The sequence below is a fragment of the Peromyscus maniculatus genome, chromosome 6, assembly GCF_049852395.1.
Source record: "Peromyscus maniculatus bairdii isolate BWxNUB_F1_BW_parent chromosome 6, HU_Pman_BW_mat_3.1, whole genome shotgun sequence".
NCBI lineage: Eukaryota > Metazoa > Chordata > Mammalia > Rodentia > Cricetidae > Peromyscus > Peromyscus maniculatus.
In genome coordinates, this window is record NC_134857.1 from 48680626 (window position 1) to 48699713 (window position 19088).

The window sequence follows — 19088 nt, forward strand, 5'->3', positions numbered from 1 at the left end:
TAACAAGTATCAAGATTGAAGCAGCAATTAAAAAACAAACAAAAACTTCAAACGAAAAGCAGTGCAAGGCCAGGTGGATTCAATACTGAAATCTACTGGACCTGTAAAGGACAACTAACACCAGGACTTCTCAAATTACCCCATAAAATAAAAACAGAAGGAACACTGTCAAACCAAAACTAAGATTACTCTGATAACAAAACCAGAAAAAGATACAACAACAAAGTTATAGATCTGTCTCTCTGATGAACATAGACACAGAAGTTCTCACTAAAATATTTGCAAACTGTATTCAAGAACACAATCAAATTGAAAAAGAAAAGAAACTATATTCTTATCTCTCATCCTGTACAAAAATTAACTTCAAATGGATCAAAGACCTTACTATAATACTTCACACCCTGAAACAGAGGAATAAGTAGGGAAAACACTTCAAGCTGTAGAAATAGGCAAGGACTTTCCTACTAAGACTTAGTTGCTCAGGAAATAATGCCAACAATAGACTAGTGTGATTGCATGGAGTTGTAAAGCTGTACAACAAAGGAAACAATTGAGTGAAGAGCCAGTGACAGAATGGGAGAAAATCTTCACTAACTCTACATCTGATGGGATTAATAGTGGAACATGCAAAGAACTCAGAAATCTTAAGTCATAAGAAATCAATCTAATCAGTAAATGAAATAATGAAGTAAGCAGGCTCTTCTCAAAAGAAAAACTACAAATGACCAATAAACTTATTTAAAATGTTAACCTTATTACCCACCAGAGAAATACAAATTAAAACTATGTTGAGATATCTTCTGACATAATCAGAATGACAGTTGTTTGACAGGCAACTTATAATAGAATGTATTGGGAAATTGCTTGAAGCTTAAGATAAGTTTATGACCATCATGGTGGGTGGGCAGGCAGGAATAGCTCAGCTCTGGAGCAATAGCTGAAACTTACAGGTTGAGACAACAACAATGAGGCAGAGAGAGAGAACGAGCACACTACATAGAGAGGGCTTTTAAAACCTCAAAGCCCATTCCCAGTGACATGACCTTTCCAATAAGGCTACTCCTCCCAATCCTTTCCAAACAGTTCCACCAAACTAGGGACCAAGTATTCAAATATATAAGCCCTGTGGAGTCGATACTCATTCAAACCAGTACAGCAGTCAGTAAGAAAACAACAACCAGTACTGGTAAGGATATGAACAAAAGGGAGCTATTACACATTACTAGTGGGAATGTGAACTTTTCCAACCACTATGGATATCTGTATGGTGGCAGTCCTCAAACTAAAAACAGTCTATTATATGACCTATGTACCATTCCTATTTTTATTATTATTATTATTATTATTATTATTACTATTATTATTATTAAAGACTCCAATTCATTACAGGGATACTTACACATTAGTTTTTATTGTAGCACTGTTCACAATAGCTATGTTTTTTTTTTCTTAAGATTTATTTATTTATTATGTATACAGTGCTGTGTCTGCATGGCCAGAAGAGGGCATCAGATCTCATTACAGATGGTTGTGAACCACCATGTGGTTGCTAAGAATTGAACTCAGAACCTCTGGAAGAACAGCTAGTGCTCTTAACCTCTGAGCCATCTCTCCAGCCCCCACAATAGCTATGTTATGGAACCAAGCAAAGTGTCCATCAACAAAGGAATGGATAAAGAATATATGGTATATATGCACAATGGATTTTTTCAGACCTAAAGAATTAGAATAAGTACAAAATTATGTCATTTTCAGGAAGATGTATACAACTAGAAGTCATCATAAGAAGCAAATTAAGTCAGTATCAGGGAGGACAAATGTTTTCTCTCATTTGTGGTTCCTTAGACTATATAGATATACAAAGTCATGTATGTTTATATGATATGAAACTAAACGTGAAACTGCCTAGAACAGAAGGGACCAATGAGAGGCAATGTGACTGCATTATGCCCAAAACACAAACAAACATTTAATGTGTATCCTTCCACAATGTCAGAATTTGCTGAATAACAAATTCACAAGGCTTAGCAGATTCAATGACAGCAATTTGTCATATTATCTACCTAACTTGGGAGCCTGTCTGAGACACATAAAAGTTCTTTTAATCCAATTCTAATTATAAATATTAACTTTTACATTTCACAGAACACAGTAAATATATCTGTGTCTATGCACATGTATTGGGTACAGAATGAATACAAGTTTAAAAAGTTGCAACAGAGTTAGTGTTTAGAAACAGGCTAAGAAAGCATCTGTACTGATGAGATAAGGAACCAGACCAGTCCCATGGGGGAGCTGCTTCAGGAGCTGCTGCAGGGCTTCCAGGAGTCAGGTTTGAAAGGAAAGCTACTAGGTGAAAGGCCTGACCATAGAATACAAGTCAGGTCCAGGTCTCACAAAGGTAGCTCCCTTTCTTTTCTCAGGAAGAAGTCACTTATCAGTCTGTGCTAGATGGGTGGCACCTAACAGATGATACGGTTTCTGGATCTACCCAGAGCAAGTCAGAGCCTTAAAAAAATCACTTTTTTATATATAATATGGAATAACTTAGAGTAAGGTGCAGCCTGATTTTAACAGTTAGGAGTAATCTCTCAAAGTATATTATATAGTTGTATGAAATGTCCCTATATAACCCATACCATAACACACAATGATTATACACCAATGAAAAAGTTATTTATGGTGCTAGAGATTGAACCTAGAGCCTCATATATGCCAGGCAAGCACTATTCTACTGAGCAGTGATTCCAACCACATGCTAGTTTTTAAACTTGCAAGGTAACGTATGAAGAAATCTGCTAGTATGATTGAATTGTAAATTAATGCAATATAATTCAGAAGAAAGGCCCTTTCTGTCTGAGATTACTGGCAGATGTTGGCTTTTTAGGCCTTCATTGTGGAAATGTCAAAGAATTGGAACTGGATTAACAAGAAAATTTATAAAGATGATAACTGAAGTGGAGGATTCTGGAAAGCCACCCTGTTGTGAGGAGTTTAGTTAGACAGCAGGGAGCTATATGGGCACTTGGTAAAGTAAGTCCCAATTATGATGTGCTTTAAATATTCTAAAATGAAAAGTAACATTGACTCACTGGTTAGTGTGTTTATAGTTGGAAAAAATGTGGAAAACTATTGTGATGAAGTATTACAATTTTTAGGCTTGTGAATAGGAATTGCAGTGAAAGTTAGCATCATATTAAGAGAGTTGATACTTGTTAAGTACATAGAAAAGAGGCTGGAACATTATCATTTCTATATGTTTTTAAAGAGAGGAAGTGAAATTAAGATAAATGAACATTTATTCAACTTTCTAATGTATCAGATATTGTATTTTGTGTTTTCCAGTTACATAGTTTGATACTGATAACAAGAATATTTGGTATTATCTTTATTTTATTTTATAGTTGTGAAGCTGTCTCCTGAAAAAATGCTCAAATTCTAATTAATTGGGGTACCGCAGACTCAAATGTTGATATGGACCTATTTGAGTTAAAATCACCAGGGGCACATATTCATAAATCAGACCCAGAGCCAGTATATTTGATTGCCATATTAGATGTGAACAGGAATCCTTATTGTTAACCAGCTCGATAGTTGGTTTGGTAATTTCGAAGAAATTTGACATTTCTTGTGGCTTAGTATTGAGATATTTTGGTATTTGATGATTGTAGTATTTAGAATTAATAGAATAAAAATTAGTCTTAGAAGTAAGTCATGGTGGCACACATCTTTAACCCCAGCTCTTGGGAGCCAGAGGCAGGTGGATCTGTGAGTTCGAAGCTAGTCTGGTCTACAGAGTGAGTTCCAGGACAGCCAGGACTACACAGAGAAACCCTGTCTTGAAAAAAATAAAAATAATTAGCCTTATAACGATTATCTATTGCTTTGGGTTTGACTATACAGATATAGTCTCTACTTTTATAATGTCCTTAAACACAGCTATGGTTCTCAGTACTCCTACTCAATGATACACTGTCAGTAAGGAAAGTTGAAAATAAGCAGTGTTATGTTTTTGTTAAGATTTTGTTTGTGGGAGAGAAAGAGGTGTATGGGAGCCTGTAGAAGCCAGAAGAAGATGTTGGATCCCCTGGAATTAGAGTGAGATGCAGTTTTGAGTCTTCTGGGGTACCAGGAACCGAACCCCAGTCTTTTGGAAGAGCAGCACGCACTTTGAACTACTGAGCTGTCTCTCCAGCCCCAACCAGTATTATTATACATCAGGAGAGCTCTTTTCCAAACTTGTATTTGTACACATTCAGTTTAAAAAGACAACTTTTGTGGGTTATTTGGTGCCCATGGAGTATTCTTTATAAACTCTGTAGAATTATGTTGTAGATTCCCATAGTGGTCTTACCTGATAGAAATATTTTTTTTCTGATTTTTTTTCACAGTTTTCCTCATCTTAAACACTTAGGATATGGTAATTTGTATTTACCATTTTTATACAACATAAGATGAAAGTATATTTTATTAGTATAATAAATATAGTGGATAGCAAATAGAATAGGATTTATTTATATTTATAATTGTATTTATAATACTAGGTCTTTTATTAAATAGTGCTCTTCTTCTAAATTGTAATATTTTGTTTCCTTAACAATTATATTAGCTCCCAAGGTTCTTTGTAGTATTTATATGCCAGTTTTTCTTAAATTATTACATTTAATTTTCCATTATTTTGTATTTTCAACAGTGATTCCTTTCTTGCACACCGAGAAAGTATGCGCCATATGATGAGAAGTTTCTCTGAGCCTTTTGGAAGAAACTTATTCAGTATCTCTGATGGTAGAGGAAGAACACATAATCATAGAGAACGTGATGAAGATTCCTTAACTGTAAGTTAAAAGACAGCTAGCAAGAAATTTCTGTAAGAACATGACAAAAAGTTATAGAAATTACATACTTACAATGATAGAGTGTGACTAATACTTCTATCATGGAAATATTAATATATAAACAGGAAGACATGTTGAAAAGCTAAAACCTGGAACAATGAATTATTAATGGCACAGAATTTCTCTGTGTATTAAAACTTTAGGACCATAAAATTATACAGTTATAAGCCATACTAGACCATTGTTTCTTGCATATTTCTCTTCTGAGAACTTCCTCCCATATGCTGAATTAAAGCTAGCCATAACTCCTAGTACCGCATACTTCAAATTTTAAATAGTAACAAAATCTAGCATGGTGTTTTATCTTTATTGAATCACTAAGCTTTTGTTGGGACATCTTAGACATTTAAAACTTAGATTAACCTTTATTTCAGAAGACTTGTAGACATGCATATTCTCAGCAGGATTATCTGAGAGCCAAACTAGGAGGTTATAAACACACTCAATTCAATAAAAGAAAAGGTAAAGTTTACACATTTGTGTTAACCATTTTGACTTTCACCACCTCTTTCTATTACTTTTCAGCTGCCAAGAATGGCAATTACAGAATCTGTAGGAATTTCCATAAAAATGGACCTTTGCAATTGAAATGTTGATAGATATTTAGAACACAGCAAACATATGATTAATCAATTCACAGAATTCTAGACTACTCTAGAAAACCTTTTTCATATTTTCTGCACAATAAGCTTAATGAGAGAAAAATTTTGGATCATCATAAAACTTGATAAATAAAATTACATCTTTTCAAATAAGAGTAAGCTTTACACAATCACTCTTAAGTTATTTTCTTTTTCATTAGTAAATAGTGTCATTTATAGGTGCTACATCTATAATATTACAAGTTAATTATATTTATGCATATCATTTTTATTTTTTAAAGCTAAAAAGTAATATCAGGAAAAATTGACAGTGTAAGAGCACATTAATTATAAATATTGAAAATCATTTGAGTATTAAAATGCTTTTTGTATTTGCTATAACCATAGCAAACATGTATCTCTTTGGATTTATATGCATAAATGAGCTACTTACAAGCTTTCATGAAGGAAGCAAGAAAAGGTAATTTTATTACCTTGTAAGCATATAAATGAGACCTGCTTATAATTCAGCTGGAAATGTATTGAAGACGTTTATACAAGTCAGCATTAACTCAATTGGTCACTTGTAGCAGAAATAACTGTGTCTTCCACAGATGTTTCTTTTACTAAAAGCACTGGATTTTTTTTTTCAAAGATTTATTTATTATGTATACAGTGTTTTGCCTGCATTTGTTCTTGCAGGCCAGAAGAGGGCACCAGATCTCATTATAGATGGTTGTGAGCCACCATGTGGTTCCTGGGAATTGAACTCAGTCAGATCCTCTGGAAAAGCAACCAGAGCTCTTAACCTCTGAGCCATTTCTCCAGCCCAAAGCACTGAATATTTAAGAACTGGAATAAGAACTATATGACTAAATAAAGATTTATGTTTCTGTGAAACTGTAGTGTGAAAGTTTCATTATTTAGAACTATCTGCATCTAAGCATTCTTCAAATTACATTTGTCTTGCCAACGTTTCTTTAAATCAAGAGGAGAACACATAGAAGAAATGTGATTATATAAATGTCATGATTAAATAGGAAAGTCAAGTAGGAAGATAATTCTGAATAAAAGAAAGTTCAAGACCAACATTGAAATGAAAATTTAAAATTACTGGTCCCTTATTTTTACATGTAGTTGAGCTGTAATAACAAAACATTTAGACTGAATAGCTTATAAACAGCACAGTGCAAGCCAGTAAGCAGCATCCCTCCGTGGCCTCTGCATCAGCTCCTGCCTCCAGGATCCTGCTTGAATTCCTGTCCTGACTTCCTTTGATGATGAACAGTGATTTGGAACCTTAAGCCAAATTAGTCCTTTCCTCCCCAAGTTGCTTTGATTATGGTGTTTCATCATAGCAATAGTAACCCTAACTAGGACACTGTCTCAAAAAAAAAGTTAACATAAAAAACTAAACATTCTAATATTTAAACTTGCTATTACTTTATAACTCAAGATATAACATGTAGACTAGGTGATATGCCAGAGGGCATCTAACCTATTCTGTCAATAGAAGAATTTTATTGGTATGTCCAATGTGTTTCTGTTCTAAATATACATAATTTTATAATTATTATCTTGTCTTTAGTAATACTGTATTAAAAATGATAAAACTTAGTCAGGCATAGTGGCACAAGCCTTTAATCCCAGCACTGAAGAGGCAGAAGCAGGCAGATCTCTTAATTTGAGGCCAGTTCCAAGACAGCCAAGGCTACACAGAGAAACACTGTACCAAAAAAACAAACAAAGAAAAAATTAAAATGTTATGTTTGTTATATGTTCATATATCCTCCTTTAAGGCGGCAGAGCCTTGCTGTATAGTCTAGGATGGCATGGAACTCACTCTGTGGTTCAGACTGGCTTTGGAATTCCAGATCTTCCTGCCTCAGCCTCCCTCCCTGAATGCTGAGAATTGGGGCCTGTACATCATGTCCAGCTTGTAATGTTCCACTTTAACTCAGAAAAATCAAAATTGACTTTCATCACTTGAAACCTCCAAGCAGTCAATATTAAAATTTAACTTAAAATTCATTGCATTTGAGGAAATGAGCCCATGTGGAGGTCAGAGAACATCCTGTGGAAGTCAGGTCTCTCCTTCCAGTGTGTGTCCTGGAGATCAAACTCAGGGCTTCCGGCTTGGTGCAAGTGCATTTACCCACTGAGACATCTCACCAACCCCATTCTTTTATTCACATAAAACATTCATTTATTCTTTTCTACATGTTGAGAAGAGTAATTTATGAACTATTTGATTATTCTATCTATTATGTTTAACTTACTTTGCCTACCATTTCTGAAACCTATGTTGATTTCTTACTCCCTGAACTGATTTTAGGAAGCATAAATTTTTTCTCTATTATATTTACTTATTTGATAATGATAAAAATGTGATTGTTTTGTTTTAATTGGATATAGTAAGAATAGTGGATCTTTTAAAAATATGGACTAGAAATAGCAGTTGCATTAGGAAATGCTTTACTCCTAGTCATTATACTTTGTTTTAATTATTTTTGAAATGTTTGCCTTAGTCTGTAGCAAAGACTTTCATTCAATCATCTTACTAAAATAGTCATATTTTGGCCAGGCAGTAGTGGTGCATGCCTTTAATCCCAGCACTCGGGAGGCAGAGGCAGGTGGATCTCTGTGAGTTCGAAGCCAGCCTGGTCTCCAAAGCGAGTTCCAGGAAAGATACAAAGCTTACACAGAGAAACCCTATCTCAAAAAACCAAAAAAAAAAAAAAAAAAAAAAAAAAAAAAAAAAAAAAAAGTCATATTTTCAGTAGTACTGTGGCTTCATTTGCTGGCCAAGCAGATGCTACAATGAGTAATCAACAGATAAATTTAAAAAGTGCACATTGAGTATTTTTTATTAAAAAGTTCTGTAATGATGGTAGCTCTGTGCTACATGGCTATGCAGTACATTTTTATATTTTAGATATGCCTATATCATAAATGCAACCAAAATTTGTGTATTATTTTTCTAGGCAACAAGTTTTCCTCTTGTACCTTTTGGAAGGTTTGGTGGTATGGTTCGTGTCATTAGGCAGAAATTATTTTAGCTATATTTTTAATACATACATTTAGCTATATTTTTAACACATACTTTGTTAACTCAAGCAGAGTGAGTTTGCATGCATCTCACTAACTTCCCTAATGGCTCTTAAGCTTCATCCTGGAAACCTTTGTTACATGTATTAAATTTACCCAAGCATGCATAGACATGGGTTTTCTAAAGTAATTATCAGAGTTGTTAGGACCAGAACCTGGGCCTGACAGCACTTACAAGCCAGGCTTACCCACTGGTCATCAGTAGGCCAGTTAAACAGGTAAGTAATAGTGAAAAGCTGACAAAGAAGAGATGTCTTCAATGTTACCACATTGGGAAGAACTAAGGTGCAGAGACCTTCCAAGTCCATCTTCAGGGTCTCTACAGGAGGTTTTGGTGTAGAGGGAAGATGTATGGATTAAGTAAGCAGTCTTGGTTACTGTGTGGTCCCAGCCATCACTGACCCATCACTGTCTCAGCCCCAGTCTCTCCTGCAAAGTATCCAACCAGTTGTGTAACTATGTGAAATAGTTAACTTGTCTCTTCCTGGGAGACAAGTTCCCCCACTGGCTACTACCAGACTTCAGCCTTTTCATTTTCCTACCATGAAACTGCTGAGGGAAATCCAATTTCTTGGGGATTATTTCAGTAGTCTGATAGCCAAAGAGGCATGTGTTTTTGGAATATCTTCATTTCTGTCAAGATCATCCGTTTTCAACTTTACTAGTGCTACAACCCTATAATACAGTTCCTCATGTTGTGGGGACCCCCAACCATAAAATTACTTATCTTGCTACTTCATAACTGCAATTTTGCTAATGTTATAAATCATAATGTAAATATTTGGGAGATAGTTTCCCAAAGGGGATGTGACCCACAGGTTGAGAACCACTGGTCAAGATGGTTACAGTAAGCCTATCAAAATATAAAACCAGTCTTCAAAGAGGCTGGAGAGATGGCTCAGCAGTTAAGAGCACTGGCTGCTCTTCCAGAAAACCTGGGTTCAATTTTCAGCACCCACATAGCAGCTTACAGCTATCTGTAATTCTAGTTCCAGGGGATCCAATACCCTTACACAGATGCACCAATGCAAATAAATAAATCATTAAAAAAATCAATCTTCAGAAATGGAAAAATAGATTTTGAGGGAACATTCACTTGACATGCAAAGAAACTCAATAATTGTATTTCAAAGATGGACTTCCACGTGCCCATGATGACTTTCCACAAGGTGACAAAGTATAGCATTTGGAAAAACTCAGGTTGGCTGCTTTTTCTCTGACTTTGTTGCCAAGGAGTCCTTGGTTTTTCTTGCTGCCTACACAAGTATGGCTGTTGCAAAGCAGACCTTGCCAACCTTCTAACTTCCATCTATCTTACTAGTTTCTAATACCAAAAAGTAATCCAAGGATTAGAACATAATAAATTTAGAATATTTGTATCTATATTCTCATGAACAGATTTTCATTATTTTGCACTAAATTTGAGTTATTTGTCTCTGAAGCTTGAGATGTAATATTTGTCCTTCCTGAGGGACTAGTTACAGAAGAAAGCAGTATATCATAAAGATACCAATAAAATGATGAGGAAGGTCATACTGTGGTAGCATATGGAGAATGCAAGCCCACAGCCCAAAACTTTTGAGTGTTATGAAGATCAATCAGATGTGAATTTTTTAAAAATTGTGTTTATATGTGGGGATTTGTACACATTTGTGCAGTGTCCATAGGGGCAAAAGAGTGTGTCAGATACTTGGTAGCTGGACTTAGAATTACAGGCAATAGGGAGCTGCTTGACTGGCGGGAAATGAACTCATTCATGCCCTCCCCAAGAACAGTATGTGCTGTCTGAGCCATCCCTCCCTAGAGAAGACTTTTTGAACTTTAAGGGTTAGTGAGAAGATAAAAGCATGAAAGAGAAAGAAAGAACTCTGGTTTAAGGAAGCTGACAAATGATAATATATAAGTATTTACAAACATGTGTATGTGTATGATATACATATATAGATATGTATACCTAGGTATAAAATGTGTGTGTGTGTATGTGTGTATATTTGCAGTTTTATAACTCCCTAATTTATGTTGGCTGTTTGCAATTTTGCATATGCTTCTTTTTCTTTAACAAATCACTCTTATTGTATCGTTCTTAAATTATTTTTGCCTAGTTGGTTACTGCGTGATATAGTAAATTGGGGATTTTTTTTCTGCTGTTTTGGGAAGATTGATTTGCTTTGGTGTTGTAATTGATAACATACTTCCCAATATCCTATAGCATGCAGATGTCAACCCTTTTCAATCAATGGATCGGATGATGTTAAATATGCGAAATGGTATTCAGGAGTTACAAAGAAACTTTGTAAGTACTAAAAATAAACTGATGAGAACATTATTTTCAGTTATTTATAGCCTATATTTTAGTGATTTTTCAAACATCTTTAACCATAGTTAAAATAGCAAAAAAATGATTACATGATTAACCTGTACACAATATTACATGATTATCACATGATTAACATTATTACATAAGTTACACGATTAACCCATATATGATTCTTATGTAATTTATTCCTGAAACAAAAGTTTAAGTGATTATGTTATATTAGGATATTATAATTATATCAGCTTTCTGATATTTTCTCTTATACAATTAAAAAATTTATAATTACATCTCATTAATTTATTTTACAACCTAAAAGTCTGAAAAGTCACATTAGTTGGCTTACAAACAATTTTTAAAAAATCCAACCTCAAAATATTCTTGTGAGTTACTTTTGTAAAGGAATATTTTCCATAAATTTGCATATTTTATTTCCTATTTACTTCAAAAGTTGTATTACATGCTAGTAACTAAGTTTCAATATTAAAAAATCTCTGAAAACAAAAATGTTTTGGATGCTAGATTAGATCCATACATTCTAAGTATTATAAACAAGCACTAGTACTCCTACTGTTCTGCTTATAATATTAGCATCAAAACAGAGTAACGTGGTTTGATCTGAAGGTGACCTGTATCATTCCAATATTCAATTTGAATTCTGTGAATCATTTAGAAATGCTAAAATCTAGGATATTAGCAATGGTTTTAGGAATCTATCAATCTGGTACCCAAAGAAAATAAGGAAGTTCCTGGTACATACCCAATTCACTTGATCTTGACTGGCAAAACTGTAGGAGAGAGAGCCTCTGCCTAAGGCTCATCTTTATTTAAATCTAAGCCACACAAACTGAGATTTGAATCACTTGTCATTCTTTACACAAGAAATAGAAATTAGCACCAAAAAACAGAAGTAGATTAGGACACCTTATTCCATTTTGATCAACTGTATAGCTAATGTACACTCTTGACATTCATTCTTCATATTTAACTAGACTCTTAATTTTCAATTTCCCTTGTCTCTAGGGTCAACTTTCAATGGATCCAAATGGGCATTCGTTTTGTTCTTCCTCTGTTATGACCTATTCCAAAGTAGGAGATGAACCACCGAAGGTTTTCCAGGCCTCAACTCAAACCCGTAGGGCTCCCGGAGGAGTAAGTTTTGATTACTGTTGTTTTTAGATGAAGTCATACTGTGTAGTCCCAGCTGGCCTCAAACCTGGAGCAGTCCTGCCTCAGTCTCCTAAGTATGGAATTGCTGGTGTGAACTACCATGCCTGGCTTTGAGTACTTTTTAAGCGTTCTTAGGGTTTTATTAAGTTATAGGAAAGTAGAATGTCTAACGGTGGCAGGGGATGGGAAAGAGGCATGGTGAAAAGGCAGTCATCACTATGGAAACATTAACATCCAACTGTGATCAGTTGATGGAAGTTTTGTTCACCACCATGAAGGTGACCATCACATAGATATCTATTGACCCTCACTATATTTATGATTGATAAGATGGACACTAAAAGAAGCCTTTGCTTCACGAAATGTCTACTGAGAGTTTACATATGAAGTTAATTTTTAAACTAATAAAATATTTAAATTGTGCAGAAAGGATATATAATAAACCCATATTCCTGCCACATAGATTAGTTAAAGCAGCATTTTCTCTATTTCTTTTAAGATAATTCTTTTTTATTTTTTGAGCATGATTGTAACAGATATAAATCTTCTAAGATAAGTTTTCCTGTCTTTCAGGGGACAATCATTTTCCTATATCTGGAGCTTATCATACTTGTACATTTTTAATTTATTCTGTATGAATACAGCATAAAATACAACTTAGATTATTTTTTCGGTTTTTCAACTTTGTATAAATGGTATCATTATTGTATGTGTCCTCCTCAACTTGCCATTGCTCAGTAGAATGTTTCAGAAATTTATTCAAGTTGTGCATGTAACCCAGGTTTCTTTATTTTTATTTTAAATTCTGGTTTTGTTTGTTTTGAGACGTGGTTTTACTATGAACCTCTGGCTGGCCTGGAACTCACTATGCAGACTGGGATGGCCTTGAACTCATAGAGCTCCACCTGCCTCTGCCTCCCAAGTGTACCACCATACCCAGCTTTTTGTTTCTCTTTTTAACTACTGTGTAGTTTGTACCCAGGATATACATATAACACAACGTTTTATCAACAATATTTTATATAAGAATCTAGGAATAGTGTTTCTGGGTTTGTAGGGTTTGCATAACCCCTCACTTTTACTTTAAAATTACCAAGTTACTAACCCATAGTGATGAAAATTCTTGGCTTCTACAAATGGTGATATGAAAATTCCCATTTCTCCATTGCCTTGTAGATTGCAGTAAGATTTTAGATTACCAGAAAAATGAATGTAAAGTAATTCATTTTCAGTTCTGATGTGTAAACACACTTATTAGTGATATCTTTGCATTGTTTAGCAAATTTACTGGCATTTTACTTTGCTGAACATAGTGAAGTCTTAATGTAAGCTGATATAATTATAGATGTTACATTGAAAATCACATTAATAATCATTGGCTAGCATAAACATTCTAATAATACTTCCATGGCATTGGTACATATGAGTCATGAGACTCAAGGCCTTCAAGCAAAATTGATGAATGAGTAGTTGCACTTATTAGCTTCCATCCATTACATTGTCAAAGACAGTATTAAAGGTTTTATATAGCTTATTTTATATAACTAAGTTTTATATAACTTATTCTGTTTTAATATTTTATTACAACTTGGAAAATGTTAAATTGTAAACAGTTAAAGAAATAGTATTGATTTTATTACCACAGCCAAGTTGATAATGTAACTGAGTATAGTTAATCATTTTATTAATTGTACAAAATAATAGACTTTAAAGCAGCAAATCTGCAGCCTTACTTCAATAAACAGACCTTGGAGAATCCAATCTAGTATGTTTAAATATTAACTAAATAACTTCTACCTGATTTTTAAAGATAAAAGAAACCAGAAGAGCAGTGAGAGATTCTGACAGTGGTCTAGAGAAAATGGCTGTTGGTCATCATATCCATGACCGAGCTCATGTCATTAAAAAGTCCAAGAACAACAAGACTGGAGATGAAGAGGTCAATCAGGAGTTCATCAATATGAATGAAAGTAAGTTATGACACAAAAATCTCTCTCCAAAAGGGAAATAATAGCTGCATTTCTAGAACTTCATGAATTTTTATTTTATTAAGATAGCTTATAAGGAATGTGTAGGAAATGCTGGTCAGGGTAATTCAATTGTGGTTCTATCATCTAACACATTTTACAATAAGTTTTGTTTATGTGAGGTATTGTTCAGTTTTCTTATAAAATGATAGAATGAAAGATTTTGAATTGTTTCTTAATAATATTATCTATGGGCAAAATGAGTTTATTTTAATTTTTTGGTTGTCAAGAAGCATACTTGAAAAGTTTAAAGGAATAAATAAAAGTCAATCATCACTTCAGTCTCAAAATACCACTCAAGTTTTGATGAATTTTCTTTATAGTTTTATGCATATATAAACATTTTTCAACTTGATATTTTGCTATTTTATTCAGACTGTGCTCAATTTATCCCACCATTATAACTGCAAATACCTATTATTTTTAAAAAGTATTGTTTCCTAAAAGTTTTGTAAATAGCTCATAACTCACTTAAAAGATTCTATAGTTTGTATAGATAATTTCTAGTATATGTAAGATGACATACATAATACCAAGCAAATCTGTTTTCTAGATTTTTATATTTATTCTTCAGTACATTAAGCTCTTCTAGTGCCTAACTTTTTTATTATATTTAAATTACATTAAAATAACTAACACTGTTAATTGACAAGTTATTTTGTCTAAATAAATATTAATAATCAAACTTTTAATTAAAATTGAATTGTACTGAAATGTCACTCAGAAGGTACTTTGAATAATGTTTTATCATAGTAAAGAGCTTAAATATGTATCATTTCAGAAAAAGAAATTATTTTAAATAGATAAAAATTATTATGGGATGGTGAGATGGCTCAGGAGATAAGATAAATGCACTTATAACCTAACAACTCAAGTTTAACTCCCAGGGTCCTACATGGTAGGAGAGAAACTATTCTTATGAAGTAAGATAAAAGCCAAATAACTTGAACTTTCCCTAACTATAATCATTATGATAATGTATTATGAAAGATAGATTAATGGTTAAGAGCACATACTTTGAGGTTGGCAATTTAGCTCAATGGTAGAGCGCTTGCCTAGCAAGCACAAGGCCCTGGGTTCGGTCCTCAGCTCTGGGGCGGGCGGGGGGACAGCACATACTTCTCCTACAGAACACCTGACTTCAATTCCCCTTGTCAGGATGTAGTGAGCAGAGGAAGCCCTGAGTGAGTGAAGTTCTAAATGAATGGATATCATTGATGTGTGCACAGCCATGATAAGGACCAAGGCTTCAGACATGAGAAATGGGCAAAGCATTCCCCAGCCTAGGAACTGGCAAAACCTTCTTCCTCTAGTCTAGTGGGAATGTTTACAGAGGATTGATCATTGTGGACAAAAACTGGCAACTTGAGCTTCCTCCCCCTGGCTGTTTTTGCAGATTTAGACTACTTGTCTCTGGAGAACTCCCTCCTGTGGAAACCAGCTAACCCCTCCCAGTGTGCTGCTCAGTAAAAGCACTGAGGTTCCAGGTTGTTGTTTGGGGTTAGTTGGTGCCACTCCAGCCGAGTGCTTACAGCTCACCCGACCCCAGCTTCTCTGTGTGTCTGTTGTCATTTATTCCCTGGGCAGCCCTAGTCACGGTTCCAAGGCCAACCTGTGGGGGTTGCATCATCAGGTGGCTCACAAGTACCTGTAACTACAGTTCCAAAGAGAAGCCTTTGGCCTCCAAGGGCACCAACACTTACATCTTCATACCCCCACATAGACACACATGTCTACATATAAATTAAAAAATCATATATACATATATGTACATATATGTGTACACTGAGTATTTTGGTAATGATCAGTGTGTTGGGATTTTCATAAGAACAATGTAAAAGAACAGGAACAATCATCTGTGTGTTTGTCACTTTTATGGAAATTAGTTTACCTACTTCATGACATCATAACTGAGAGTGTTGGGAAATTGACAACAAACTTAAGAACTCAGGTTAGGAACATGAAGAGGTGAATAGAAATGCAAGCTACTGAAGGACTGTCCAAGAGCATGGGGAACTTCATGATCATTATGAGATGGTTCAAGAGGAAAGCTCATCATCATCCAGTCCACATAGAGTAATAGGATAATCAACAAGACAAGTGAAAAATTATATTACCATAACTAGATAATCAGTAGAGAAACCAACAAGGGAAGTATTGCAGAAGCATCCTGCCTCTGTTGTAAGGGTCACACTACATGAAGCATGTGGTGACCCATGACAGTCCTGACAGTAGAAACCTAAATACTTGTTCCCTGGATTTGACTTTTACTCTAGGTGATGCTCATGCTTTTGATGATGAGTGGCAAAATGAAATTTTGAAGTTCAAGCCTAGTGGACGACCACACAATCTAGAAAACAACCCTAGAATGCGAAGTGTGGGTTATGAGAATGCAGTGCCACGAGAACTCAGAAGGAGGTAAACGTTGTTTCTTAAAGCAGTGCTCCTAATGCAAAGTTCTGGACTGTGGGTTGGGGGTGGATAACTCGTACAGGAAAAGTTTGTCATGTAATCTCACGGACCGGAGTGATTGCCAAAACCTATGTAAAACAAAACAAAACAAAACAAAAGCCTGCCGTAGTAGCGTGCATTTGGAATCCAGATCCCAGAGACTTTCTGGCCAGACAGCCTCACCTGCCTTTTGAGTCAAAGCCTAAAGAATAATAACCACAATTTTTTATGACCTATATACATGCACACACACATGAACATGAACCTACCCACACATGTGTTCTTACCCCCACACAAAAACATACAACAAAAAAAGTTATGTAATTTTATTTCTTATCAAGTTCTTACAAATATCTAAGCTGTGTATCTACAGTATCTCTTATGAAAATAGTAACTTTATATTAAATCTAAGTAGTCCATGCAAATCAAAATTTTGTTTCTGAAAACAAATACTATTTTAGAACTGTTCTTAATCATCAGGGGAAAAAATAGAAGACAAAAAATACTAAGGAGATTTTATATACTTTGATGTAGTTTTCTTGTGAAACAACTCCTAATGTGAAATTCAAAAGCATACATTTCACACGAGCTTAAGATATTTATATAGGGCCAGGCAGTGGTGGCACACGCCTTTAATCCCAGCGCTCGGGAGGCAGAGGCAGGTGGATCTCTGTGAGTTTGAGGCCAGCCTGGTCTACAAAGCGAGTTCCAGGAAAGGCGCAAAGCTACACAGAGAAACCCTGTCTCAAAAACCAAAAAAAAAAAAAAAAAAAAAAAAAGATATTTATATAGACACTATAAGGCAAAGATTTGTATTTAAAAAACTTAACTTCCTTACCAGGTCAAAATCCAGCATTTAATTATAAATTAATTTTAAATACTTTCACAATATGTAATAGTGTTGTGTTACTATACTATTAAGTATAGTATAGTTATATTATTATTAAGTTAATAATAAAATTATTTATTATTATAAATATATAAGTTAAGTATTTTATGAAATATATTTTATTGCACTAGATATTTTAGATAAATTTTATAAAAACTTTTATCTTCTTGAAATTGCTTTTGGAATAACTGGGAAAAAATAATTTGTTGAAACCACATGTTAAAATTTATGGTGCTTTTATATACTTAGTACATATTCTGAAGTTAATTCAAGTTCTTGGGAGAAACTTCAACAGCCCTTGAGACCGACATCCATTCTAAGCTCCGAGAGTGCAGGACTGTTAGAGAAGGCCTCCAGAACCAGCACCGGGCAAACGGGCCTCAAGTCAATTAGAATCCTGCTGCAGAATTCCACATGCTGCCATATTTCCTGTGAAAGCACTTGTTCAGGAATTTAGACCTGCATATTTTCTATTAAGTGGCTTAAAAATTTGCCTCTATCTTTTTGGTAACATTTATCTCACATTGAAGACATTATGGTTAAACATCCTACATTGCTGAGTTTAAACACAAAATCTAGGTCTCAGTTCGCGAAAGCATGCTCATTTTGGATGTTCTATAAATCTGTGGCCCAGGCAGCTGCATTCTCTCTTAGTAATTCTGTCCATTCGAATTTTCAGAAGTGAATTTCCACAGGATACAATGTGCTGGCCAACATGTTAACTATTAGATATGTGTGACTACTAAATCTCTTTTCACATGTGGGTGGCACAACTCAAGAGCTGAATTCAGTGTAAAGATCACTAGCGGCTACCATTTTTAACAACCTTGTTTAAGCTGCAAGTGATTCAGTACATCTTAGGTAAAATAGCTCCTACTTTCTTGAATATTCAATAAAATGGTTTTCTAAAGTTTTTGAGGAACTTTTAATATAAAGCTCTAAGTTATAACTTGGTTGCAGTAACTTATAAACCATTGAGTATTTTTAAATGGTATTAATAGTCAGTCATATGTGTATTTCTCAGAGAGAAAATTCATCGAAGTCCAGCCATTGAGAATGGAAGAAGATCAAACATTGTTGCGGACAAACTCAATATCAAAGGATCACCTGTGAAAATCACCAAAAAATAAATAGCCGTGCAGTTCATTTGTTTAGTTGGTTGTTTTAACAAAGAAAGTCATGGTGCTAGGTAATATAAAAAAGACCAATCTGTTGTTAAATTGATACTGTACTTTGCAACTTTCTTCTGAATCTGAATGTTCTTGTAAGTTTTAGCTTTACATTGATCATAATTTAGGAATAAAATTTTGATGTTCAACAATGTGATTAAATTGGTAAACATTCTATATAAAACTCATTAAGATATACTAACTTTAGGCCGGGCGGTGGTGGCGCACGCCTTTAATCCCAGCACTCGGGAGGCAGAGCCAGGCGGATCTCTGTGAGTTCGAGGCCAGCCTGGGCTACCAAGTGAGTTCCAGGAAAAGGCGCAAAGCTACACAAGAGAAACCCTGTCTCGAAAAAACCAAAAAAAAAAAAAAAAAAAAAAAAAAAGATATACTAACTTTAAAACTCACATGCTGATTTTGTGTCTTTGGTCATTTTGATGTGTACTTACCATGATTGATTATGGTTCTAAACTAGTTCTGTCAT

At 34.5% G+C, this 19088-nt stretch overlaps 1 protein-coding gene across 6 annotated transcripts in view; it reads left to right on the plus strand.

Annotated features, from left to right (window-relative positions):
* Mlf1 (myeloid leukemia factor 1) overlaps positions 1-18581 on the plus strand; it is a 36028-nt gene extending 17447 nt beyond the window's left edge. The window contains exons 1-8 of one of the 6 annotated variants that reach the window (XM_076574207.1): positions 1480-1686; positions 4694-4835; positions 8461-8505; positions 10794-10877; positions 11922-12050; positions 13879-14038; positions 16372-16513; positions 18460-18581. In XM_076574207.1, the coding sequence (XP_076430322.1) occupies positions 1631-1686; positions 4694-4835; positions 8461-8505; positions 10794-10877; positions 11922-12050; positions 13879-14038; positions 16372-16513; positions 18460-18565 (864 nt within the window). In that variant the 5' untranslated portion in view covers positions 1480-1630 and the 3' untranslated portion in view covers positions 18566-18581. Of the gene's footprint in view, positions 1-1479; positions 1687-4693; positions 4836-8460; positions 8506-10793; positions 10878-11921; positions 12051-13878; positions 14039-16371; positions 16514-18459 lie in introns of those variants that run through there. The other 5 variants (XM_006972629.4, XM_076574208.1, XM_006972630.4 and 2 more) reach the window with 5 other exon arrangements.
* The last annotated feature ends 507 nt before the right edge of the window (positions 18582-19088 follow it).